Source organism: Bicyclus anynana, chromosome Z (assembly GCF_947172395.1).
Source record: "Bicyclus anynana chromosome Z, ilBicAnyn1.1, whole genome shotgun sequence".
NCBI lineage: Eukaryota > Metazoa > Arthropoda > Insecta > Lepidoptera > Nymphalidae > Bicyclus > Bicyclus anynana.
The window spans coordinates 1553258-1580936 of NC_069110.1; the positions used below are offsets into that span (position 1 = coordinate 1553258).

Genomic DNA, 27679 nt, shown 5'->3' on the forward strand with positions numbered 1-27679 from the left:
GGAAAAGCCATAATAAACAACAGGAAAGAAAGATAAGATATTAAGCTGCTTAAGAGTATAATTGCCGGAAAAATATCTGTTCTTCGTTATGATTTTATGATGTTTATTAAAATTAATTGGCTTAGAGAACAAGTCAACATTTTTTTTCGGAATAATCCCAAAAGTATTTTTGTGAATCATCCTGAGTAATACGCTTAGTTAGAATATTTTTCGATAAAATCCACCTTATAAATCAACATCGTTACGTTATTTATTTCGGAAGAAAAGGGCAGGAAAGTTAATACCTTACACGCGTAAGGCAATTCGAACACCCTCAGACGTCTAATTTGCTACGAAATGATCGCAATTCAAATTGAGGTTAATAAGTCCTACCTGGCCAAATCAACACTTACAAATTGGTGTGATTTTCTAAAAGAAATGTGACCTTTTAACACGCTTATTGGCTTCACTTGTAACTACATAATTATGTATGTAAGAAAATCTTGGAATCTTAATTTGACCCATTCCCGGTCTTCGATTAGGATGAAATTTTGCACACGTTCAGTTCTGATGACATTACAAGACTAGTTAAGAAACGTCATTACAAATTCAAAATGGCGGCCTCCCCAAGATGAGGTACTGGTTGCTTAAAACCCACCCCCATGATATAGATATCAAATGAAAGGGTGTTCATCTTGCATGCTTCGCTGTCAGGAATTCGAAAAAAATACTCACGTGATTTAATTTAAATCCAATATTTTTTTCAAATTTAAGGTTATTGAGACGAATTTAACGCCTCCTCCTCCTCCTCCTCTAAACCCCCCCCCCTCCAGCCCACCAACCACCACTAACCCGCATTAGTGCAGCGTGACGAGTCCAAGTTCCAACCTTGCATATAAACAAGGACGCTGTAGTCTAGAATCATAAAAAATAGGATGGTGATAAGAAATAATAAATTAACTGTAGTTTCGATATATTGCTGAAAATAACAAAGGTTTCACTTAATCAAAGGTAATAATTTACGTAAGTTTTCAAAACAAGCTAGTTTGTAGAAGCGAGCCTTCGACTTGGTTACGTGTTACGATTGTGTTTAGTAATCGCGAATGCTAAACTTACGTAATATAACTAGAGTATGTTTTCCCAGCCCAGATTAGAACCCAGCAAGTGTATTCAAAACATAGTTGATTTATTTTTAGGGTTCCCTAGTCAACAAGGAACCCATAAGTCGATTAAGTCAAAATTTAGATATGAATCACGGAATTTGAGATACCTGGCTTTGTGATACCCGATGTCTCAAAACCTACATGATAGGGTTTCCGCGGCTATTAAAATTTTAAGTCAAAGGTCACAGAAGTATTTTTTTTTTGTAAATATCTTATTTCGTTCGTGGGTTCACGCTATTTGTATTTCTTATTATATATTTTTGTAATTTACAATAAAATAGGCTCATATTGATGATACTTAAACTTTCTTAAAAATATCAATAGAGGTAATTTTTTATGGGTAAAGTTTTTAGTATAGGTAATTATACAGTATAAGGAATTGAATAAAAAAAATCATTAAGATCCACTCACTATAACTTAATTTAAAATGGTTTTTATTAAAAAGGTTAAATTGACTCGACTATAAATAATATGTTACTTTTCATTTTGTACTGGGAGCATATTTTGGTATTTTTTATTTTACTTTAGACAGCTGATCCTCTATCTTTATTTTATTTCTTTCTATTGTCATTACAAAAATGCATTTACCGTGTTCTGTTTTACAACGGCCAACCAATCGGCACGTGCAGATTTCTATACGGTCGGTGATATGTTAGTGCCTGTAGAGTACCTACCTATATACAGGATGCTCGGAGTATTTCGCACAACTCTAGATATATTATATTCATTATGGAGAATGAATTAAAAATGTCTAAGGAACATGTGTTCTGAAATTAATATTTCTTTTGTAAATATGTAGACTTTAATTTGTGTAACTTGTATCGCATTCTTATATTATGATTTAGCTTAACTTATTCATTGATAAATATCATGAAGTAGCTTACTAGTGAAGTGTCAAGTGCCAGTGGCGATATCTCGTCAATATCGACAAACTTACCATTACGATTACGTATTTTTAAAATGCAGGGATAGATGAAGGCGTATGTTACATAGATAGAAATACTTTGTACGAGTATGAAAACATTAAACGTTTTATTTTTTAGTTAAAAAAATGAAGTTCGACTCCTTTAAGTGGACTTCTCAACATCTTGAAGTTATGGAAAAAAACTCTACAACTCCCTGTATAAACCAACTGTCACTTATCATAAAAAAATATATAATAATATATATTTTAAAATTAAATAATAAATATAAATAAATTTGAACACTATCCTCAAAATCGATTCAGTAAATCCAGAGATACCCCCTACAACATAACAAACTTTATCTCTTTATAATGTTAGTATATAAAACTAATGTCTCTATCTAACTAACTAAGCGTACCTCATGTTATGTTTTCTTAGATAGTAGTTATACATGTCTATTGCCATTGTTAACCATAGTTCTATTTTGCACAACACAAAATCGAACCCAAGGCCGTGGATGCAAAATGCAGGGTCGCTACTGCACTACATTGCGCATCGCGACTGTCAAGGATTTAGCCTAGATGCGTTGGTATAATATATTCTCCATTTAAAATTCAGTCAAGTCGGTTCAGTAGTAGTGGCGTGAAAGAATAACAATTAATAATAATAATAATAATAGAGACAAATAATAATAATAATGGTTTGATCCCAGTCAGCCTCGCTCACCATTTAAGGCGACTGGGGTTCCGTGGCAGTTCGCTCGCAGGCAAGATGCAAAAAGCGGTCTTGCTGGACTCGGCTAGGATAGTCCGCCGGTTTCTTCACCTGTCGCCCTGACCCCCGGCCGTTTGGTCTCCCTGCCGGGGTGAATCCTCCGCCCGGTGCATATATGTATTTATGTAGCGTACATTTATGTTTATTTATTTTGCGTATCTAAGTAAATTTATGTATTTTCCTTTTGGCCTTATATATATTTATTTTGTACCGGGCGTGAGAGTAGAATGCATGTATAATAATAATAATTAAATCCATTATTCAGCTAAAAAAAGAACAAATTAAAAAACAAGAAGAAATTACAAACTAATACTAACAGAGCTTACAAGCAACTTAAAGATACCTACTTAAATTACAAAGTTACTCTGTCTGTACTTAGTATAACAGTTTAATAAAGAAATTCAGCTGAATGGGGCGCTGCCTCAGCTCGATACTACAGTAATTACAACACATATTCTTTAATTATTTTACAGTAATAACAACACATATTCTTTTTTTTTTATTTACAATTTAGTTCTTACTACAATCTCACCTGATGGTAAGTAATGATGCAATCTAGGATGGAAGCGGGCTAACTTGTTTGGAGGAGGATGAAAATCCACACTCCTTTCGATTTCTACACGACATCGTACCGGAACGCTAAACCACTTGGCGGTACGTCTTTGCCGGTAGAGTGGTAACTAGTCACAGCCAAAGCCTTCCACCAGCTAGACCTGGACCAATTAAGAAAACCTCAATCGACCCAGCCGGGGATCGAACACGCCACGGAGCCCATCAAAAACACATACACACTATGATCTAAGAAACAAGCAAACAAGCAAACTATGATCTAAGAAGCCTCAATAGTTTCACAGTATAGGTGCAGGACTCTCGAGCGGTCATAGGTTTGATCCCTGATCACTAGACTTGTCGTACCCACTCCTACACAGTTTTTCTAACTTAATGGGAATCTTGGTCATATTAAAAAGAGATATAGCAAATATTCTGTAAATAAAATATCGGGATCGGCTGAAATTTAAATAGGACTTTATCTGGAAAATAGAGGAAGTTATTAAGCAATATAGAAACTACTTTTAATCCCGGAATTCCTCCGGGATCGAAGACTTTAAAACTGGAAGAAAAATGTACTGAACTAGTTCAGGTATTCAGCTTAACGTCCCTTATAAAAATATCCACGGGAAAACCCGAGATTAAAATTAAATTCAAAAGTAATATTACCTCGTAACATTCATTCGTTTATTGGATCTCTTACCATAATATCCACAGAAAATCCGGATATAAATTTATTAAAAGCAATATTACTTCGTATCAGTCGTAGTGGACTTTTCAAGATGCAAAATGAAATGCCATACCTTCGTTGCATATTACGAGTATATTACTAGTACGTTGGATGCTATGATAATAATATTGAAAGAAGATTACTGAATTTCACATTGTAAGGTGTAGTCCAGGATCCGGGAAGCATTTTTACAGTTGATTACATTTATACATATCAATCCACTATGGGAATGGGCGGCGTACATAGTTCGAAGAGCCGAAGGACGTTGGGGTCCCAAAGTGCTGGAATGGCGACCCCGCAGTAAGTGCAGTGTTGGTCGACCCCCTACCAGGTGGACTGATGACATCAAGCGAGTCGCAGGGATTCGCTGGATGCAGGCGGCTCTGTATTGTGATGTTTGGTCCCTACAAAAGCCGCAGTGGACGTCCATCGGCTGATATGATGATGATTATCAAGTTAATTTTCCGTGAGTAGCTTCGTCTTGATGAGGCGCTCAACTTTAATATTTTCAAAAATTATTGATTCTGGTAGCTAACAGAGTTACTGGATAACAAAAAATTCTGAGCGTAGGAACTAGATAACTTATCACGCCATTTCTAGGACATTATGGCTGATAAGTTGAAGGTATATTACTTTAAACGAACTTTTATGTCTTATACTACGAGTAACCGATCCTAAAGTTTGTGCCACCATTTTAGTGGCGGGAGAGGCTTGTGTTATTTAATACAGATTTTTGCACCCTTAAAGTGTTTCGACCTGTGATTCAATAAGGGATTCAAAGGAAGCACAGGGATGTGACGGGGTTGCTTCATAAGGTGTCTTTGAGAGCGGAGGGAAAAATCCTCGGTCGAATTTGGAATATTTTGTTAAATACGTTATCATTTAGCCTAGACAGTATTGTCTATATAATGCACAATTCTTACATAGCGAATATTAATTGTGTTTACTATTTAGGCTATCCTATATAAATAATAATGGACGCCCGCGACTTCGTCCGTGTGTAACTTGATATAAATTTTCAACTCCTATTTCACCCTCTTCTATTAAATTGTTTGGTATGTAATAAACAGTCCAGTAATCATTTCACAAATTAAAAAAAAGAACTTCAACCTCTTTTTAACCCTTTAGGAGTAGAATTTTGAAAAAATCGTACATATACCAATTTTTCACCGACTTCCAAAAACGAGGAAGTTCTACGTTCGGCTGTATGTATGTTTTTTTTTATGTATGTCCAGCGATATTTCCGTCATTTATGGACCGATTTTGAAAAGTCTTTTTTTGTTTAGAAGGGTTTACTTCCAAGGTGGTCCCATTTTTATTTTTACAAAATATGTAACAAAAAAATTAAGGACTTCTCATACGAACTTTTAACTCATATTTCACCCCTTTCTGATATTATTTTCCTTACAGAACCTTAAGTTTCATTTGAATTCATTCAGTAGTTTCAGCGTGATGCCCGGTCAATAATTGTAAATGAAATTGTTGATCGATCTTAATCCACGCTTACGCAAATGCAAGCATCAGCTAAATTATGTTAATAAAATAATAATCACCAAGGCCATATTAATGTAGGGTAAGCTACTATCTCAAATTTCAATTCACAAACAATTTATTAAGGTTCACATCCGTCCGTGCCGCGTTTCGTGGAAACGTGCACAGCTAGCTGCCATTACTAGTATGTAAACTGTTAATTCGTTAGCTGATCGAATAGGCATCTAGGTGTCCTATTTTCATGGCCTCGTTTATGCAACATTGGATAGGTACACGTTTGTAGTCGCCATATTGAATTGATTCCTATAATGTTATTGACGTTAATATAATTTACCTACAGGGATTTTGGTGTCCCTGGTCGAGTGACGGCCTCCGTGGCGCAGTGGTGTGCGCGGCGGATTCACAAGACGGAGGTCCTGTGTTCGATCCCCGGTTGGGCCGATTGAGGTCTGGCTGGGAGGCTATAGCCGTGGCTAGTTACCACCCTATCGGCGAAGACGTACCGCTTAGCGATTTAGCGTACCGTTACGGTGTCGTGTAAAAACCGAAAGGGGTGTGGATTTTCATCCTCCTCCTAAGAAGTTAGCCCGCTTCCATCTTAGATTGCATCATCACTTACCATCTGGTGAGATTGTAGTCAAGAGCTAACCTGTATAGAATAAAAAAGAGTTGTAAGTCTTTTAGAAGCTACGGAAACATTTAAAGTATATACTTATAAAAGGAAACCAAGTATCAAATTATACTTGGTTTCTGTTTATAAATATACTTTACTACTACATTTCGGGAACGCGTGGAAGTGTCGAGTTGAATTTAAAAGGGTTAATCTCTTGACGGTATGCTCTGATTCTTGGCCATATTTTCGTCATTTTATAAAAGCTAAAAGTTTCCCGGCTTATGCCACAATAAATGGAGAAGGTAGGCAAGTATAGAGTTTGGACCATTAAAGATGGTCAACATCATTATCAACCCATATTCGGCTCACAGCTGAGCTCGAGTCTCCTCTCAGAATGGGAGGGGTTAGGCCAATAGTCCACCACACACGCAGAGAATTAAGAATATTTTCTGGTATGCAGGTTTTCTCACGATGATTTTCCGAGACACGTGCTTTAATTTCTTAAAATGTACACAACTGAAAAGTTGGAGGTGCATGCCTCCGACCGGATTCGAACCCACAACCTCCGGAATCGGCGGCAGAGGTCATATCCACTGGGCTATCACAGCTTTGGTTGGAACATGGTGGCTTTGAAATGGGTCGTATTATATACCTTTGTAATGGGAATTTGTGTAAAGAAAGTAAACCTCAAAATTTTATAGCCTGACAGTACCATTTTACCATTTTTTCATTCCATCAACGATTTGATAAAAGCCTCAATAGCTCAACGGTAAGAGCGATAGTACTCATCACCGAGGGTGGTGGTTCAATCCCCGCCCCGTTGTTCTATTGTACCCACACACTTCTAATACAGTCTTCTTTCCCGACTTTTTTTTACTTGGAGGCGAATGGGAATATTGGTCATATTTAAAAAGATATGGCAAATATTCTTTTTAATAATAAAAAAATTCTAATACTCAATGAAGTTGTGGAGCAGTCTGGTACGACTAATCTACTTATACCATCTACTTTAAGGGAGGATGCCCGTTAGATACCCTTTTAAATAGACTGATAATGATGAGTGACTTATACATATAGCGTCTGAACAGGTTTGCTTTTTGAGTATGCTAGTCGATCAGCATTGCTATTCTGTTTTCTCGTCACCTTCATCTCTCCCTGTCTAACACGATACTATAGACAGACAGCGATAGATACAAATTAGCATGTGTAATTGGAATGTTTGCTTTGAGCATGCTTATTCAGGAGCATACTTAATAATAGCATGCTTATTGCTAGCAAATGTAAACTGATGATAAGCATGCTCGTATGGAGCACACTTAATAGCACGTTTTTAGCATGCTATTTTAAAGCATGTGTAACAGTACCTATACAGATGCAATATTTTGCCTGAACTGAATTGAAAATGAAAACCTTCATTATGGATGTAATCAAAAACATAGACAAAGGGCTATACTATTGATTATTCAACTAAGCTGGTGCTCAAATCAAACAGTTTCAATGTTTACTAAACTTTGAATAGGCTAACGGAACTCGTCAAAGCTTTATGTTTATCCGACTAAATAGAATCCTCATCTAAAAATGTAACTATACTACAGTATTTCTTAATGAGTACTGTTTACCAACAAACATATTAAAAATGAAGGTATAAATCACTAATCATTTCACACCTAAAGATAATTATAATTAAATTGTTCCTAAACTAATGAAAATAAATTTGTTAATTTTATTCATAAAATGATTACTTTTTGGTATAAAAACTTTTTACTAAGGTTTAAAAAAGTACCGTTCGCTTTTAGACGAATGATAAAGGTTATATATTATATTACATTACAGCACACGTGCATATTACTTCACATTACGGCACAAGTGCGTAATTAGATACATTACAATATTTAAATTGTTGAAATAACAGATACTTTACGAGCAAATGTGTTATGAAATCAATTACTTTAGGTATTTGTGATATTTCTATACCGTTTGTCCGATTGACTTGTTACTTTACTGAGTGTCGGCGGCATTTCTAATGTTCTTAGCAATCTTGAAGTAATGAAACATCGCTGAAATTCGGTAAAAATCAAATAGATTCCGCCTACTTGACACGCCCACGTTTCACACCGCCCACGAGTACCAAGTTCTACAAACTGATACAAACCATAAAAATAATAACATACTCTGCATCATCTCTTCTCTTTCCTTCTTTTTAACTTTTTATTATACAAGAGACGTTTGTTTGAAGTTTGAAGTGACATTTATCGTTTTGCAATGCAAAATATTCACCCGCATGGTGTATTTATGCATAGAGCCTCAATAGCTCAACGGTAAAAGCGATCGGACTCATCATCGAGGGGTGGAAGGTTCGATCGCCGCCCCGTTGGACTGTAGGGGAATGGAAATATTAGTTATATTTAAAAGATATGGCAAATATTATTTTAAAAAAGAAAAATAAAACAAACATCTATTCGCGAATGTTGCAAAAGTTAAAAGCAATGTATTAAATTAAAAAAATCGTTTCGGTCCAAGCGCATTGTAGGGTTCCGTAGATTAAATCAGCACTTTAACCCATATTTAATGAACAAGAATACTGATAACGAACACCATGAGATATACGTTAAAAAAATAATTCTCACTTTGCATGTAGGGAAAAAATATCTTATGTTCTAATTTTCTTTTTACCATGTTATAGACGTGGAATTCAGTTTTTCACAATTCCCGCGGGAACCATGGATTTTTCCGGGATGAAAAGTAGCCTATGTGTTAATCCAGAGTAAAATCTATTTCCATTCCAAATTTCAGCCAAATCGCTTTAGTAGCCGCACCGTATAAGAGAAATAAACATACTTACATATAAACTTTCGCTTTTATAATATTAGTGTGATTTTTAATATTCATATGGTCACTATAAGATGATAAATATTTGCTTGCAAGTAAACCTCTAAATATTTTTTTTAGTTAATTGCTTTAACTTGCAACTTGTGTCTCACGAGCGGAACATAAATTATTTTCAATTAAAGTGAAAACTGGCGTTTGCTGACTCGACTAATTATTCGAGTAATCGCAATGTATGCGGTCAATGCATGAGAATATGAATGAATAGCACTACTACACTCTCACAGTTAAACTGTTTATTATGACTGATCAGTGATTACACAACAAATAGTTGCGCATTGCCTCAGCGCTATATACCTATAATATGTATATGTGTGACTATGAATTTATTAAGTAGGTATTTATTTTCGAAATGCACTTCTCTGGACACGTGATTATACTTATTATTATAATTAATACCTATTTAATGAATACTAGCAAATGCCGTTCAACAAACATTTAAATCTACCTATCTGCTTTATATTATTGTAGTATTACATATGTATTTTTGACGACACTGCGCCGAGCCGAGGTCAAGCAGTTAGAACTTGCGTATCTTTATAATTGATTTCCGTCAGGTAAACACAACGACCCTAAAGGAATAACAAATAAAGTTTTAAGAAAGAAAATAAGGTAAACCGGTTAAGTGCGTGTCGGCCAGTGTAGGGTTCCGTAGATTGAATTAGTACTTTAAATCCTTATTTAAAACACAAAAATGCCGATGAGGATATCCCACAATATGGGATAGAGTAAAGGCCATAAAAATATCGGTTGTCTGTAAGTACGGTTTACTGACGATGGTTGAACGTGACAACGTCAGAAAATACTGATGGAATGGTTGCATTTTTCAATAGAAAATTTTAATTAACATATTTAAAACAATAAATATATAAGATACTAGCGGACGCCCGCGACTTCGTCCGCGTAAAAAATGATGTAAACTTATCTACCTCTACCTTACCCTGCTCGTAAACTTACCCAACCCTACCCTACCCTACCCTACCTTACTCCTACCCTACCGCTAACGCTAACCCTACCGTCCCCCTACCTTACCCCTACCCTAACCCTACCCGTAACCTATCCATACCCTATCCTACCCTACCCCTAATCTACCCCTACCCTACCCCTACCTTACTCCTACCCTACCGCTAACCCTAACCCTTCCCTACCCCTGCCTTACCCCTACCCTAACCCTACCTTACCCTGCCCTACCCCTATCCTACTCCTCCCCTACCCTATACGTTCCATATCCTTCCCCTACCTCTACCTTGCCTATAAAGAGGTAAAGTTTGTGTGGTTGCCGGTGGTAATCTCTGGATCTACTGGACCGGTTGGAAAATTCTTTTACCAATAGAAAGCTACATTATTTGCGAGTGTCATAGGCTATGTTTGATCCTCATATTCACACGGGAACGGGAACCACGTAATTGAAACCGCGGGGCGTCATATAGCGGCATTTCTGCGACTCAGAAATTTTGTATTATCTCCGAAACTATATAACTAATTAACATACTGTAAAGGGCAAATCTTATCTCTATAATATCTTTGTGATTATTAAATAATTTATTTTGATAAGTATTTAAGTTTAATTGTGTAAATAATGACGTAAATCTTAGTTTAAAATTTAAATAATTTATTAAAGTACTAAAGGTACTATATCTGCTAAAATATAAAAGATAGATATATGGTGTCGCGGACTTTTTTGTAGAACTTTTAAAGGTTCAAAAAGCCTCCATACATTTATTTCAGTTATACGCAATGGTTGAGGCAGCGCATGCGAATAAGTTAGTTTTTCGGTCCGACCTGTAAGAGAAAACCCGCGATAACTCAGTAGTTATATATGATAGAAATATAAAATATAGCCTTTAGCACTCCCCGATAACGTAGCATTCTACTGGTGAAAGAATTTTTTAAATCGGACCAGTAGTTCCGAAGATTACCCCATTTCAAAGAATTGTTACAAACTTACAAACTTACAAACTTTACCTCTTTATAATATTAGTATAGACTGACCGTTTTCTCTAAAACACTGTTTAATAATCTTCATAGACCAGAATATACTTTATTTCTTGTAAAAAAAAGTTGCCAACCCTAAAGCGAGGGAACGACGTATGACGTCATCTTTTTTCGAGTGTGCAGGCTCCATCGAATTATAAGACGTTGTCACGTCAAAAATCATCCTCACATTGCATGTAGGGAAGAACCCCAAAAATTTATTTTTCAAATTTACTCTTTGTCATTTTATAGACTTAATTAATATACATACCCATTACCCATGCCTGTTAGAACTCAGCTTTCATAGTTCTAATGGAGTCTGAGTTATCTTACTGACAACTTTTTAAATTGGTTGAATATAAAGAACTACTCTTAAAATGGCAATCGCTACTTAGCTGTTATAGTTCATTCTAATTTCATTATATATCCTACTTCTTATTTTATTATATATATTTATATTATTAGAATTAGAATATGTAACAGAATACATTTATTTGGGAAAAATAATTTCTCCTGAGGACCAAACAGCGAAAGAAATAAACAAGAGAATAAATTTGGGGTGGAAAAAGTACTGGGGACTTAAAGAAATTATGAAAAATAAGGGGACAACCATAAGTATAAAGCAAAAAGTTTTTGATACATGTGTTTTACCCAGCATAACATATGGTTGCGAAACCTGGGCGCTAAACAGGGCCCACAGGGATAGCCTTCAGAAATGCCAGAGGGCAATGGAGCGTAGCATGGTGGGAGTAAAGAAGAGAGACAGGATAAGAAGCCTTGATATAAGGAATAGGACCAGAGTTACCGACATTTTAACCAGGATGGACCAGCTTAAGTGGAGATGGACAGGTCATATGCTTCGGGATCCTCAAGAAAAGTGGAGTACCCTTGTGCCTTGGTGCCCTCGCAATGGGAGACGGAAAAAGGGACGGCAGCATAGACGGTGGGAAGACGAGCTGAAGCTTACAGCTGGCCCATTCTGGAGAAGAGTAGCTCTGGACAGGAAACACTGGCGGGAGCTGGAGGAGGCCTTTGCCATGAGGCACAATGAGATTAGGGACATAATTTAAATGTACAAAATCTACATTAATAAAGGCTATTTTATTTATTTATTTTATTTATATATCCTACTTCTTATTTAGCGATATTGTACACATTTTTAATGTAAGTTCATACTCATGCTAAATTACAGCTTCTAGTAGTAATAGTATTTGCGGTAAACCACGGACGGACGGACAGAAACTGTAAGGATTTCTTGTGGACTGAGGAACCCTAAAAAGGGGAAATTTCGAGGGAACGCGACACAAAAGTCGCCTGTTGATTTGTTCAAGTAAGAACTCTTACAAAATCAAACGTGACATTGACCACATTTAGTACTTTATGTACTTACGACAAACGTGATCTGACCGCGTGGAGCAAAAATTTGCCAAGAAAGCTATAAAATTACCAATGTCACGTTGCAGGAATACTGCACTGTTGTTTTTTTTGTAAAAAGAGGCAATTTGAGATTGTGACATTTTTAACGTTCGAGAACGCCCACAAATTCATTGGGGTTAAGAAATTGCGCCAAAAAAGTAAGCTTTTGTCTACGGATGAAGAAAGAAATTCCAGTTTGTTTGTTTTCGAAGTTCAAGCATTTCGAAAACGTTTTGTTTTTTTTTATTACAACCGACTTCAATACGTAAACGTGCCCACGAAATTAGAGAAGGCGAAAAATATCATTATAATACTTTCTACCTACTGAACTTTTTTGACGTCATGCGTCGTGTCCTCGCTTTAGGGTTGCCAACTTTTTTACCCAACTACGGCGAAGCCAAAAGGATAGGTAATCATTTTGGCAGTCTATGTAAGTATGCATGTATGTATGTATGTATGTATGTTTATATGTATGTATGTATGTATGTATGTTTCTTCCACCGTAGCGCCTAAACTACTGAACCGATTTTAATAAATGAGGTGTCAAAAGGTTCGTAATAATTCAACTTGAGATATAGGCTATATAAATTTTATAAAAAAAATATATGACGGAATTTAAATCTGATATTCTAGACCACGGCTCTACCGTGAATTTTTTTGTTCCTATGCATTTCTCTATGTCAATCTGAAATATTTTCTTGTTTCGTTCTTTTTAGACCCCTTTTTACGTAGTCGGGTTATAGTTTTTTAATTTTTATTTACAAGAAATAAAGTACATCTCGCTCTAGGGTTGCCAACTTATTTTACAAGAAATAAAATATATTCTGGATTATGGAGATTATTAAACAGTAGGTATTTTAGAAAAACGAACTGTATTTTATTGGAAAGTTCCATATCGCGTGTTGCAAAAGGGGGCTTTTTTATTCTTTACAAATTAGCCCTTGACTACAATCTCACCGGGTAGTAAGTGATGATGCAGTCAGTTGCAGTTGTAACGATACTTTTTGCTATACTTAGTACTTAGTTGTAAACCAGGGTTCTCCTGTTCCAAGTCTCCCAAACACGGGTGGTCTGGGAGACTTTGCCCCTTAAACCCATAAGACCCCGCAACCCCAAAAGATCCAACAACCCCAAAAGACCCCCCCAACCCCAAAAGATCTCGCAACCCCAAAATACCCCTTAACCCCCAAACCCAAAAAACCCTCTCACCCCAAAAGACCCCCCCAAACTCAAAAGACCCTTAACCCCAAAAGACTTCCAACCCCAAAAGACCCCCTAAACCCCTTACAACTTTCAAATATCTATTCAACTATACCCTACACTATGAAATAAACGAGCAAAATAATTCATCCCCACTTTACATGTAGGGGAGTTACCCTGAAAAAAAAATATTTTTCAAGATTTTATTTACATATTCATGCTCATTTACAGCCTTCTAGTAGTAATAGTCTCTGCGCTAAACGGCGGACGGACGGACGGACGGACATGACGAAACTATAAGGGTTTCTTGTGGATAACGGAACCCTAAAAATCAAAACCATTGCTACAGTTTCTAGAGGAAGAAATAAATAATAATCAAGCAGAATCAATAACTAAATATAATCTATCTATATCTATCTATCTATCAATATCTAAACTTACATTAAAACTGGACAAATTCTATACATTACTTCGCAATTTGAGACTTTACTTATGCCATATTTTGCAACACCAAACGTTACCGTGGCATAAGGTACTACTACCGTCATCTAGAACTTATTATAAAACTGTAACAAGTCAAATTCTAAACTACTAAAAATATTACTTTTTCGATTTTTTGTCTGTCTGTCTGTTCGTGTTTTTTTCGGGCATCCCGCTGAAACTATTGAATTAAATAAAATGAAACTTTTACTCGGTTTGGACCATAATATGGAGAAGGTTAAAGGATAGTTTTTATTGAAGAACGGGGTTATAGGGGTTGAAAGATTGTATGGAAAGTCCTTCATTTTTAGAGTTACAGTTGTACAAATCTGTTCATAAATCATAAAAAAAAAATACGAAATAAAATATGATTCAAAATTTTTTTAAATTCAACCCTTAAAGTGGTGAAATAGGGCTTGAAAGTTTACATTGATTTCAACGCGGACGAAGTCGCGGGCGTCTCCTAAATACATTTAAATAAAATAGAATCCCAAACATATGTTTCCTACTTCAGTTACCATAAGTCAATCATTACTAAAATTGAGCTATCGTCAGTAAACCGACTTTACAGACAACCGATTTTTTTTCTTTTTTGTGGTTCTTTCAGTAACGACTAAAATCAACACCACACTAAAGTGGCGGGAATTACGCGGGTGAAACTGCGTGTCGCCGGCTGTGTTGAATATATCACTCCTATTTTCCCACTCTTAGGGTAACGGAAACTTTTTTTCAACATCTAATAAAAAAATAATTATCAAAATCGGACTACTCTATAAAAAGTTATGCGTGGTTTAACTTACTTATAATGGGTATTCAATCAATCATACCCTGTTTTCCAACCCTATTGGATTTCTTTTCCAAATTTATATGAGACCCTTTTAATATATTTTTTAGGGTTCCGAACGTACGTAGTACCCAGAGAGACCCAAATGCAGGGATGTATCATGGCACTTATGGGGGTTATGGTAAGATGGAAAGTTGAAAAAAAAACTTTTACTAACTTCATTGTGTGATACATCAAATGAAAGGTCAATTCAGCTGAATAAGAGGATTTTAAAAAATCAGCTGAGTAAGAAAAGCTGAAAAAAAAATTACCTTTTAAGTTATTTTAACTAATAGACGCGAAATTGACCATGCGCTTTTTCTCCGAAAGTACTGAATTTCTTTAAATATTTTTTCATTTATATATAGAATAAAAAAAAATACAGAAATAAGCTTTCTGTATTTTTCTCAAAATTTTAGATACAGTTTTACTTGAACATTTGTGGAAAGTTTTGAAAGGGCAAGATGGAAAATAAAAAAAAAGTTTTTTCAATCTGCATCATGTGATACATCAAATAAAAGGTCTTAATGAGAGGATTTTAAAAATATTTTTATTGTAATTTTAAAATAAATAGTTTCCAAGTTATACGGGAAAATAGACCATTCCCATTAGATGATAATCTCGAAATTAGAGATACTCAGCTGGAGATTTGTATAAACTCGTATTTTAGTAATCTAGAAATAATCTGCAAGTAGAAATTGTCTTTAAACCTACATTATATGGTAGTGTGTCTGCGTCTAACAAAATTTGAGGACTTATGTCGTCAAATTTTGATAGACGCGTGTTTCAATTCAAGCCGTTTAAAGTACAAAATTTCTGTAGTTCTTTGAGAGATGGCTTTAATTAAAACACGACACTGGATTGGCACCGCCTTCAAACTAATCAGACGGTAGCACATAGGAACGATGTTATTTTTTGCTTTTTAGTTTAGATTAATTTTTGTGTTGGAAGTCGGTTGAATTGTTTTTATTAAGATTTTTATTTTTTCATTTTTAGTGTTATCATACCTACTGAGTGTGAACAAAAATTAATAGGCAATTAGCTGAAACGTTATTTTCTTATCATTAGTACCTAAGTCCTACAATCACATAACAAAAACAAAAAAAAAATGAGACCACCCTGGAACCTCCTCCTTTTCGGAAATCGGTTAAAAAACAAGTGGACATCAGCAGGTACTGTAAAACAAAGCCAATAATACTAATAGATTACATTACGCATACATGCAAATCATTTACTAAAATCCTACTCATACACACAAACAATGTAATAAAGCTTAGTGCATCGAACGTGATGTGTTCCAACAGTAGTTTAATCCGTTCACCCCCGGTTAGTGGATTTTATTGGGATATTTGCTCCCTCGGTCACAGTACAGTGCGAACGGGGCCTTAGTCACACGCACAATTTCGGTTCCACTTTCCAGTTTCAGTTCAGTCGTGACTTGTAGCTCAGTGGACAGGGTTGTGCTTAGGGCGGATCGCTCGCTTGTAAGGGCGGCTTCAGTTCGTTCGCTCAACGTTAAGCGCTCCACTTGAGTTGAGCTTAGCTCAGCGAGTCAGTTAGTTGACAACTAGCGGCCTTGCCGCACGCCATCATGGCGCGTGAATTTACACGAACCCACGAGTACTTCATGGCTTTGCCGGACTTGCAGCCTCCGACAGGGCATTACACCTTCTCCTTCGACATGTGAGTTTTAGACAATATTAATTAAATATAATATTTTTTTTCTATGTATTAAAATGGGAAGCGGCAACTTTTCGTAAATTTTTAACAAATTTGCGCGAACTAATGAACTTTAAATTTTACACAGGTAAACTGCACTGTAAAAAATAAATATTTTATATATTTTGTTTGGACAATACACACACCACTATCTAGTCCAAAAGTAACCGATATTAAAATAGCTAATTTGGTTATATATATTTATATATCTATTACATACAGATGCTTAAAAAAATACATACTCGTATGTGTACATAAGAATGACAACATTGACAATAATTATTAACATTTTGATAGGAATCTGAATATTTTTACATTACAAAATATACTACCTCGGATAATAATACTTAACTAGGCTACACTTATTATAAAAATAAAATAAAAGGAAATATCATTATAACTACAACTATAAAATTAAAATTAAAACTAATACCTACATTTTGATTGATTGATTGAACTGTAATATAGATCAAATTTAGACCCGATCTAAATTCTACCACTACTAATAAATTAAACAAAAAAGTCTCAATCTTTATTTAAAAATAAAAGCTAAAAGAATTATAAAAAAAGCTATATTAATGATTTTCGACGACGCCTACGACTGTTATATAGGTATAGTTTGAGCTATTGTAGGGGTAATCTCTGGATCTACTAAACCAATTTTGAAATTTGTTTTAACAGTAGAATGCCAGGTTATTTGTGAGTGTCATAGAGATTATCAATATCATAGACAATATATTTTATCCCCATATTCCTAAGGCAACAAGAACTGCGCGGGTGAAACCGCGAGGCGTCGGCTAAAAATAATGAATATATCCCCTATACCCACCCTTAGGAAATAAACTTTTTTTTAACGTAATATGGAGCTAACTTTGAGGTCCTATCTATTAAAAAAATAAATATCAAAATCGGACTACTGTATAAAAACTTCTGCGTGTTTTCACTTTAAAATCAATCATCCCCTGTTTTTCTATCCTTAGAATTGGATTTTTTTCAAATTTATATGGGGCAAATTCAAAGCCTTATACTATATTATTTGAAGAATTATACCCTTTCTAATATAAAAAAAGATATCAATATATCCGACTCTTGATCGAACATTCAAGCGGAAGCTTTTTAAGATTTTAGCCGACTAGCTTTTCGCTATAAGATTGAAATGACTATCAAAATTCAAAATTAAAAATTCATTTATTTCAAGTAGGCTCAGTTTACAAGCACTTTTGATACGTCAGTTGACTATTTGTAAAGATTTTACAGCCGTTTATATACAAAAGATGGTTAAATTTTTTTTTAGGCACTCTTTACTTTAATAGTCGTCATCAACAGCCTGTATTCGTCCACTGCAGGACATAGGCCTTTCCGAGAGCGCGCCACCACACACGATCCTCCGCCTTCCTCACCCAGCCACTTCCCACTACCGTCTTGATGTCGTCGGACCATCTAGCTGGAGTCTGCCTCAGTAGCCACCTGTTCTACGACAGATACGGCCCGCCCACTGCCACTTCAGTTTGCTAATCCTTTGGGTTACATCAATTATTTTCGTTCTCCTACGGATTTCTTTGTTCCGGATTTTATCTTTCAGAGAGACTCTGAACATTGTACTCTCCATCAGTCTCTAATAGTCACTTTAATTAAATTCAGGGGTGCTATTCTTCTGTTCCACAATAGTCGACTTATCGTCGTCAGTGTCGTCTTATTCGAGTTTTAACTTTATGTTTATAGATTGCCTACATTGAAATGTCACTAACAACAAAGTTGCCGTGGACGATGTCACTGTATAACTTTACAGAATCGGGGATGGTCGTATACAATGTTTACATGTCACTCACCATTTTACCAACCAATATTGTATTTGTTCTTGTTTTGCAAACTTTCACAAGAATATAGATATTGCTTGCAAAACTTTTCATTTCGAGAGACAAGATGCACGGATTTATGCTGTATAAAATGTACCCCTAAATGTACTCTCAATATAATAATACTCTAATATATAAATATAAAAAAATAATATATATCCTACTAATATTATAAACTCGAAAGTTTGTATGTATGTTTGTTACTCTATACGTACGTCAGTTACAAATAGTCAACTGAAGTATCAAAAGAGCTTGTGTACTGAGCCTACATTTAAATAAACGAATTTTTTGATTTTTGATTTATAACGTCGCAACTATTGTATCGATTCGGTTTAAATTTAAAAAGTAGATAGATTATACCCTAGATCAACCCTATAAGATAGATTATACCCTAAATTAAATATACGCATCTTATATCCCGAAACATAGGGGTAGGGGTAGGGCAGGGTAGGGTAGGGGTAGGGTAGGGGTAGGGGTAGGGTAAGGGTAGGGTAGGGTAGGGGTAAGGTAGGCGTAGGGTAGGGGTAAGGTAGGGGTAGGGTAGGGTTAGGGTACGGATAGGGTGGGGGTACGGTGGGGGTAGGGTAGGGGTACGGTAGAGGTAGTTGAAAATTTAGATCGAGTTTCACGCTAGACGAAGTCGCTGGCGTCCGCTAGTCTATCTATACTTATTATAAGTCTGTGGAGAGGTAAGGTATATTTAGTGATCGATACTGATGCCAAAAATGCAATCAGTTAAATTTTTGTCTATCTGTCTGTATGTTCGTTATAGAAACAAAACTACTCGACGGATTTTAACGAAACTTGGTACAATTATACTTCATGGCCCTGGGCAGGTTATAGTATACTTTTCATCACGCTGCGATCAAAAAGGAGCAGAGCAGTGAAGGGAAATGTTAGGTAAACGGGAGAAGTTACTTAATTTTTACAGTGACACTACTGCAAGGGCTGGATTAAAGAGGTTTAAGGGCGGACGAAGTCGCGGGCGTCCGCTAGTAAATAAAATAAATATATTGCAATAAATGTTTTTTCAATTACGATTAAGTAGATTTTATATTGCCCACTAGCGGACGCCTGCGGCTGCAGCGTGAAATTCATTAATTTGCAAATCCCACCAAACCAAACGGAACCATCATTACTTTCCGGTATAAAAAGTAGCCTATATGTTGCGCAGTAACCTCCTGTATATTCCAGTGAAAGTCCTATTAAAATCTATTTAGCCATTTTGGTAAATAACCTGGACAAATAACAAATATGTATTTTTAACTTTTGTTTTGTTTTTTATAATTCACACATAATACATGGCATATAAATAACTGTTTATTTCTGGAACTTATTTGTTTCTGAAAGTTTTACCCAAACAAACTTAAAACAAAAGGACTTGACCTATGTCAATTCCTTTTGTTTTAAGTTTGTTTGGGTTTTTAGAATCGTTTACCTAAATAACTTGTAACAATGGGGTTATTTTAAAATCACAGACAGACACTTTAATATAATTTATAAGTATGGTTTGATAGGAGCTGAGTGACGAACTAGCAACCTTCATAAAATGTAGTATGTCTTACTATCGTAGACTCTCGATACAGTTGTATGTGACAGGCTTCGTTCGCTTACAAATGTGACACGAATGCGGTTGACGTTTATTGTCCCATAGAACTGTCAGCTTTGCGCTCAACCTGCCCAGTTATCGTAGTTGTCTGTACATCGTTTGTTATTAGACCAGCTTTCCTATTCACTAATTTGGTTATGACGTGACAACGTCTTGTAATTCGATGAAGCCGGCTGCAAACTCGAAAAAAGATGACGCCATGTGTCGTTCCTTCGCTCTAGGGTTGCCAACTTTTTTTACAAGAAATAAAGTATATTCTGGTATATGAAGATTCATCATCATCATCATCATATCAGCCGATAGACGTCCACTGCAGGACATGGGCCTTTTGTAGGGACTTCCAAACATCACGATACTGAGCCACCTGCATCCAGCGAATCCCTGCGACTCGCTTGATGTCGTCAGTCCACCAGGTCGGCCAACACTGCGCTTACTAGTGCGGGGTCGCCATTCCATCACTATGGGACCCCAATGTCCATCGGCTCTTCGAACTATGTGCCCCGCCTATTGCTTTAGCTTCGCAACTCGTTGAGCTATGTCGGTGACTTTGGTTCTTCTGCGGATCTCCTCATTTCTGATTCGATCACGCAGAGATACTCCTAACATGGCTCGTTTCATCGCCCGCTGTGTGACTCTGAGCCTTCTTATGAGGCCCATAGTTAGCGACCAAGTCTCGGAACCATAGGTCATCACTGGCAACACGCACTGTTCGAAGACTTTTGTCTTCAGGCATTGAGGATTTTATGTAGATTATTAAACAGTATTTTAGAAAAACGATCAGTATTTTATATATTTATTTCTGCCGAATCTATTATGTATATGTCGTAATGTAGCTTGTTTGTCGTTCCGGAAATACTTTGGTGAGTGTGCTCAGGAACTTCATCATCTAGTTTCTCCTTCTCCTTTCTACCACAAAACAGCAAGACGTCGCGAACGGTGGCATCCATATATTGTGGGTATCAAGGCAACTCGTACGAAACAATTTGCATTCACATTTCTAATTCGTACAGCGAAAATTAGGAATGCTCTTCCGGCGTTTGTGTAAAGAAGCATCTTCTAGGTTAACGCGCTTCAACTTAGACCGCATTTATGCTTTCCATCAGGATTAATTATTGTAATAAAAAGAATTTCTCTCATTCTTATTCTTCATTCCTGGGCCTTTATCGCATTAGGCTACGATGTTGACCGTTGTCTGTACTGGTGTAATTCCACGAGATGTGCAAAATTAGCAGATCAACCAGGTTAAAAATATATGAGAGTATCAGAACACTAATAATAATAATTTATTTATTTGCTTTAAACACGGGTTACATTGGTTATAAAATGAAATATACAAATTATTCGATGCGAACATGTTTTGCCCTTATAGGCGTGCAGCTCTCAGCTAAGCTCTAGAACATGGTTTCTCAAAGTGGGGTACGCGAACCCCTAGGGGATCGCTCTTTGACGGCAGGGGATTCGAGACAAAATTTACGTACCTAATGGTAGCTTGATAACTAAAAATTGTCCAAAATTACTCCTAACATTGAATCCATTTGCGACAAGAAACAAGCACACCCACCATATTAATATTACTAAGACATTTCTTTTGGTACTTTATGTATTACCTTTTATTCTAATAAAAACCTTATTTTCTTCAACACTTGAATTTATTTTTTTCTTGGGGGAGCGGGGGGGGGGTCAGTAATTTGTAAAGGGTTCGCTGTCACTTGGAAATTTTAACAGGGGTTCGTGGAGCTGAAAGTTTGAGAAACCCTGCTCTAGAACATTAGCGATAATACCGCCTATCGAAAATTTTGTCATTATTTTCAATATAATTATTGTACAACATCAAGAATATTTCATCGATGCTCACACGCCTTGAATAATTTGTTTGTTTAACCGACATCCAAACTACCGAATTGGTCGCATTTGTGTTGAACAAGGACGACAGAATCCTCACGCTGATAGCTAATAAGAGTGCGCGCAGATTCTCTACCTCTGATTGTTACAAAAGCCGTGATAGCCCAGTGGATTCGAATCCGGTCTGGGGCATGCACCTCCAACTTTTCAGTTGTGTGCATTTTAAGAAATTAAATATCACGTGTCTCAAACGGTGAAGGAAAACATCGTGAGGAAACCTGTATACCAGAGAATTTTCTCAATTCTCTGCGTGTGTGAAGTCTGCCAATCCGCATTGGGCCAGTATGGTGGACTAAGGCCAAACCCCTCTCATTCTGAGGGGAGACTCGAGCTCAGCAGTGAGCCAAATATGGGTTGATAACGAACGATTGTTACAATGAACTCGAAATTCGCGCGTCAAAATGTCGTGAACAATGAAGTACAGGTAAAAATGATCTCATTTTAAAGCAAGCAAGTATTTCATTCATACATTTTGTAGTGGAAATTTTCTCAAGTATACACGTGTAGACTATTTTATCCTGACGCGAGTGTTTCCGTTTCCACACTAGCGTTACTTCAGCGTGGACGCCGCGACTTAAAGACGTTAACGCTCCATAAAATATTCACCTAACAAGTGGCTATGTGACAATAGGTGCGAGAGGAATACAAGCTAAATCTCTCTGTAACCGGCGTAGTGATGTGTTTTAGAGTGCTTAAGAATGTTAATTTGTTTTAAGGAAGCTTCTAAATCCTACACCCGGCCCACAAGTCGGCTCTGCGTTGGAGCTTTTTCCCTGCCACACGATGGAGCCAGCGTGTTTATGGTTAATCCATGGAATGCCAAAATATTTGTTTGTTTTAAAACCCTTTACACAAAATAAGAATGTTATAATTTTTGAAAGCTGTGTGTGTGTACTGTGGCACTGCAGTACAAAAAACTGTCCAATCATCCTAATTTTGTATTCTTTGTAAATCTCATGCTGATTTTAAGGACAATTGAATAATTTTCTTTGATCCAGCTCGGCCAATCAATTTTTAACATGTTGGAAGTCATTTCTGACATAAAAGTCTTTATATTAGTGTAGGAAATAGTGATCTGAAATGGATATGACGTCGCGTCGCTCGATCTTGTGTTGGCTCGTGCCTACGTTAGGTGGCGCGACTTGTTTCCGCGAACAGTAGGGATTATTAAATGGGGACCGTCGGGCGAAAGCGTCTTGTGATATAAAGCGCTCGCCGTACGGTCGTCTTCAGTGGTATCTTGGCGTTCGACCCGTCCAGAATTCTTGTTGTGTAATCTTTCATGGGTTACTTGGGATAGGTGGGTAGAGTGATTTGAGCAGTGAATGGTGAGTGTTGGCATGTCGAAAGGGTACACCTAAACCTGCACCCGGAGTTACAAGTCTCTAGGACTGCTCTAGGTATTCTCTGCCATTCGAGGGTCATATTTTGCTTACAGTTTGATTTGTTAATTAAGTTGTCCTGACAAATATTGTGAATCATTTGTTCAACATTGGTTTTTAATCCACTTCTGTGTAGTTTTTTAAAACTAGCATAATTTGGGAGAATTTTATTAATTAGTTAAATTAGTTATTTGACAAAAACAGATGAGCTACCTTATAACCATCGTCTATAACGGAAACAGCTTATCTTGCAGAACACAATTCTCATGGGAATACGTGCTACACAATACGATGTCCTGGGTTAATTTGAGACACAGGTGATCAAGTTTTTTGTACTTGTGTTAGCGCCGATAAATATAAGCTTCAGTCAGAAACACGTCGATACTCCTTGAAAGACTACTTCGTCGTTATAAGGGGTAACACTTCCATGGACGGACTCGTTGTTAAGTACCTTCAAATGTGCCCTAAATATTGGCGGGTACGTTTAGGACAATAAAACAAAAACTAACTTCAGAAATACTAAACGATCACATCAGATAAAGATAAAGTAGGTTAATTAACAGCTAAGAGTGTGCATTTTGAAAATCTAGCGATTTGAGCATAACGTAAAAAAATGGGAGGATTCCACCACAAAATAAATCCCTAGTATTTCTGCTCTCCAGCCACGAGTGCGCTTAATTTGATTTTTTTTTAAAGGAAAAAATCTTCCAAAAGATCCCTTTCATTTTCTGACGATTTCAATAAGCCGAAGTAGTGAAAAATGTATTTAGTCTGTAGTTTTTTTCCCCACCGGTGAAAGCGAAAAAAGTATATTTAACCATTTATTCTTTCTATCATCTAATATACCAAATCTAATCGATCTCCTTGACGCTTTAGTAACTGCAAGTATAGCATCCCGATCTCCCCTATTGAGGCGACGTTTGTCGCGTATTATCGCGACAGCTTTAGGTATACTCCTCATGTCATCAGGACGTCAATGTTAGAGTAAGTAGTCTGAAGAGGCTTTTACAGTGAGACTAGTTACATTATGATAATGTCTATTCGTTCAATGCTCCGCTGTACTGATAAACTGGACTCCACGTTCCAACTGCGCAACGAAATGCACACTTTGTTCCACAGAATCACTTTTAAACAGATCTGTGTCCAAATACAATGAATAAAAAATGTTTTTTTGATTCTGATATCTTATTGATTCTATCCCCGTCACAAACTACTGTTTACAGCACTTTTATATCCACGAACTATTGAATATATTTACACATTAACATGGTTTGTGATATTGTTATTTTGACAATATCGATTTTATTTGAATTTTGATCCAGATAATCGGCAGCGCGTTCGCCAAATTCGGAATGGAACGGAGGACGCACCAAACTATGTTATAGTCGTGTGTGTAATTACACGACCCATTTTGAGCTCCGTTTCATAATCTATAAATATTAGTCCTTCATACACGAATAATCTAATAATGTAATCTTTCTCACCATCTTATACCACATACTACCAAAAAATCCAAATACGTACCATTAAAATACGTTATGGTTACAATTCAACTGTTATTAAGATGTCCGAAATTGGGCCCACTTTACAGAACGATACAGAAATGAGAAACGTACTAAAAATCTTGTATATTTTACTAGATTACTTCAATAGAATTTTAGCCGAAATAATATGCGCCAACAAGGAAAATAAGCTAATTTTATGTTTTTTACACCGATCGTAATAATTTGAGTGTCTAACACGTCACTGGCTTGGCACCGCCTTCAAAGTGATCAGAAGGTAGCACAAACGATGTTATTTTTCGATTTTTAGTTTATTTTCGTGATTTTGAAGTCGGTTAAATGTCTTTGTTAAAAAGATTTGATTTTTTTGTTTTTAGTGTGTCCTAGAATAGTGAACGAAAGCGCCACAGTTCGGGCAATTTCGTTATTTTCATTTTAAAAATCAAAAACTAAAACGTTAGATACCTTTTATCGCTAATAATAATATATCTTTAATATAATTGTTTTATAAGCTTACGTATTTTCCAAAAGCCTAGACTGGTTCATCGCATCAGGTGTAGCGTTTTTTACTTAGGAAATCGTATGAAAATTATTTCATTAGTTTTAGAGACTAGCGTCAATAAAAAAAATAGAAAGTGAAACTGACCCTGCTTACAAGCGGCTGAATTTATGTCAAGTGTGAATGCGCCCTAAACTTCGCCTTGTTATTCAATTATTGACACCCTCACTCGCAAACTTCGTTACTTTGTCGTTTGAACTAAGAAACAAATATAGAAAAGAAGTTCTGTAAACAAATTGTTTTAATTGATAATTATAAGTACAATTCTAAAAAATATAAAAAAACAAGTTTTAATTAACTACAATATCTTGATGCGATAACTTTTAATAAAACAAAATGCCTTTAAAGTTTTTTAATTTTAAAAAGAAGATTTATTTATGATATTTTTAGTTGGTTATAATTCCAGAACATGTATTCATTTACAACTATTGTAAATTTTAGCTTCTTTTTCTTAAAAAGTATCAGTTCGGTAGGTAGAATTAATTGAGATGGGCAACGTAAAGGCATACTAAATTCAGCCTCCTTTATAATGGACTTAACTATGTATCCAGTTGATTTGTAAGGCATCCTACGCTGCGTTTGCTGGTCTCCAGAATACGTCTGCCCCAGCAGCCATGTGGCCTGCTACAACTATAACCCCACCTACTGCCATATCAGCTTGCTAATCTATTTCAGTATGTTAGTTACTCTAGTTCTCCTACGAATCTCCTCGTTACAGATTTTGATCTTCAGAAAGACTCCTAACATAGTCCTGTCCACAACTCGCTGACCGACTTAAGTCTAACTATTACAGCGTTTACACATTGTGTTGCTCTATTCGTCATCACAGACAAGACACATTCCTTAAAGTTTTTCATCTATGGGGCATCGACGATTTCATTATATGACACAATTTTCCAAATGGTATCCAATCAAACTAAATTCTTCTGCTTGCTTTCTTGTCGATGTTATTCCTATCGAGTTAATTCAACTTCAATTTCTATTTGCCCTAGGGAGTGTTATAACTGATCTAGGTACTTTGATGCTGACTTTATTTCGTCGTGTTGCCGTGCTCCTTGAGCAGTACTTGGGTTTTTTTATCTATATTCATCACTTCCGTCAAGGTCGATCAGCATCCCTTGAGTACTTGCAATGGTCTGCCATTACCATTATGTCGTTTGCAAATACCATGTGTAAATTGTACTTCTCGTTTATGTTACTTGGGGTAGCGTTGCATAATCACCCTCTTTCGTCCTGAGGGTCATTGCTTACTTTTAGATAAGACCTTTAGATTTTCACTTTATTCATTTTCGTGTAAACAAACGTAATGGACGTACCGGATTCGCTCTTGTTTTTAAATATTGTGTCTTTGCAATTCAATTGCACATTTTGTATGCTTGGCTTTGACCTTGCCCTTGTCCGATCCCCTAAAGCTGCACTCACATCTATTTATACGGAAAGCAAAAGGGGGACTTCAAACGGCAGTATTCTTAAATTAATTCTTGTACTTTTTTGGTGTCATCATAAAGATAGTAGTGGTTGAACCATTGTTTGTATCTACCGCCAAGCACCATTGCTTTAACCCTTAACTGTAGTCGTGGGCCCATTGGACCTATGTTGAATCATTGAGAGCGTGTCAAAAATCACGACGTGTGCGTCAGCGCCTCCCGGTCCTAGGTATCTTCCGAAAATACGCCGAAGCATGTTAAGGAGAACGGACGTGCTTCGCTCGCTCCTCCAAAGCTGAGTATTGGTATCGTGGACCCACAACTTTATAAGTGTGATTAGTTTTCACCACTACAATTAAGGGTTAATCATGAGGATGAACTCCTCTCATATCTCAGGTTAAGCGCAAGGCAATGTATTGTAAGAAGTGCTATTTGCATGTACTACGAAGTGTTGCACTTGATCAAACGAAAGGAAAAAAACGTAAATGAATAAATATCGATTTTTTGAGAGCAATCATCCTCAGCCAATTAAAGAGTCTTGAACTACTTGACTGTGTAACAACACTGTCAGAACTTAGAAGGCTTATCACTCTGAGGCAGAAAGCAACATGCTAACCCATGGATCGTCGAGGCAGTTGTGTTATTTATACAAGTGGAAATTGTTAATTAGGACCGTTGTCATCATACCAGCCGACGGACATTCACTGCAGGATGTAGCACTTTTGTAGGGACTTCGAAAT

The 27679-nt window shown here is 36.4% G+C and overlaps 1 protein-coding gene across 4 annotated transcripts in view; it reads left to right on the top strand.

The window, feature by feature from the left end:
• LOC112055514 (protein cycle) overlaps nt 1–27679 on the top strand; it is an 80693-nt gene that overhangs the window by 18536 nt on the left and 34478 nt on the right. For 2 of the 4 annotated variants that reach the window (XM_024095661.2, XM_024095663.2), the window contains exon 1: nt 16426–16666. The exons of the other annotated variants lie outside the window; for them this stretch is intronic. In XM_024095661.2, coding sequence (XP_023951429.2) covers nt 16575–16666 — 92 coding nt within the window. In that variant the 5' untranslated portion in view covers nt 16426–16574. Of the gene's footprint in view, nt 1–16425; nt 16667–27679 lie in introns of those variants that run through there. 4 annotated transcript variants of the gene reach the window in all.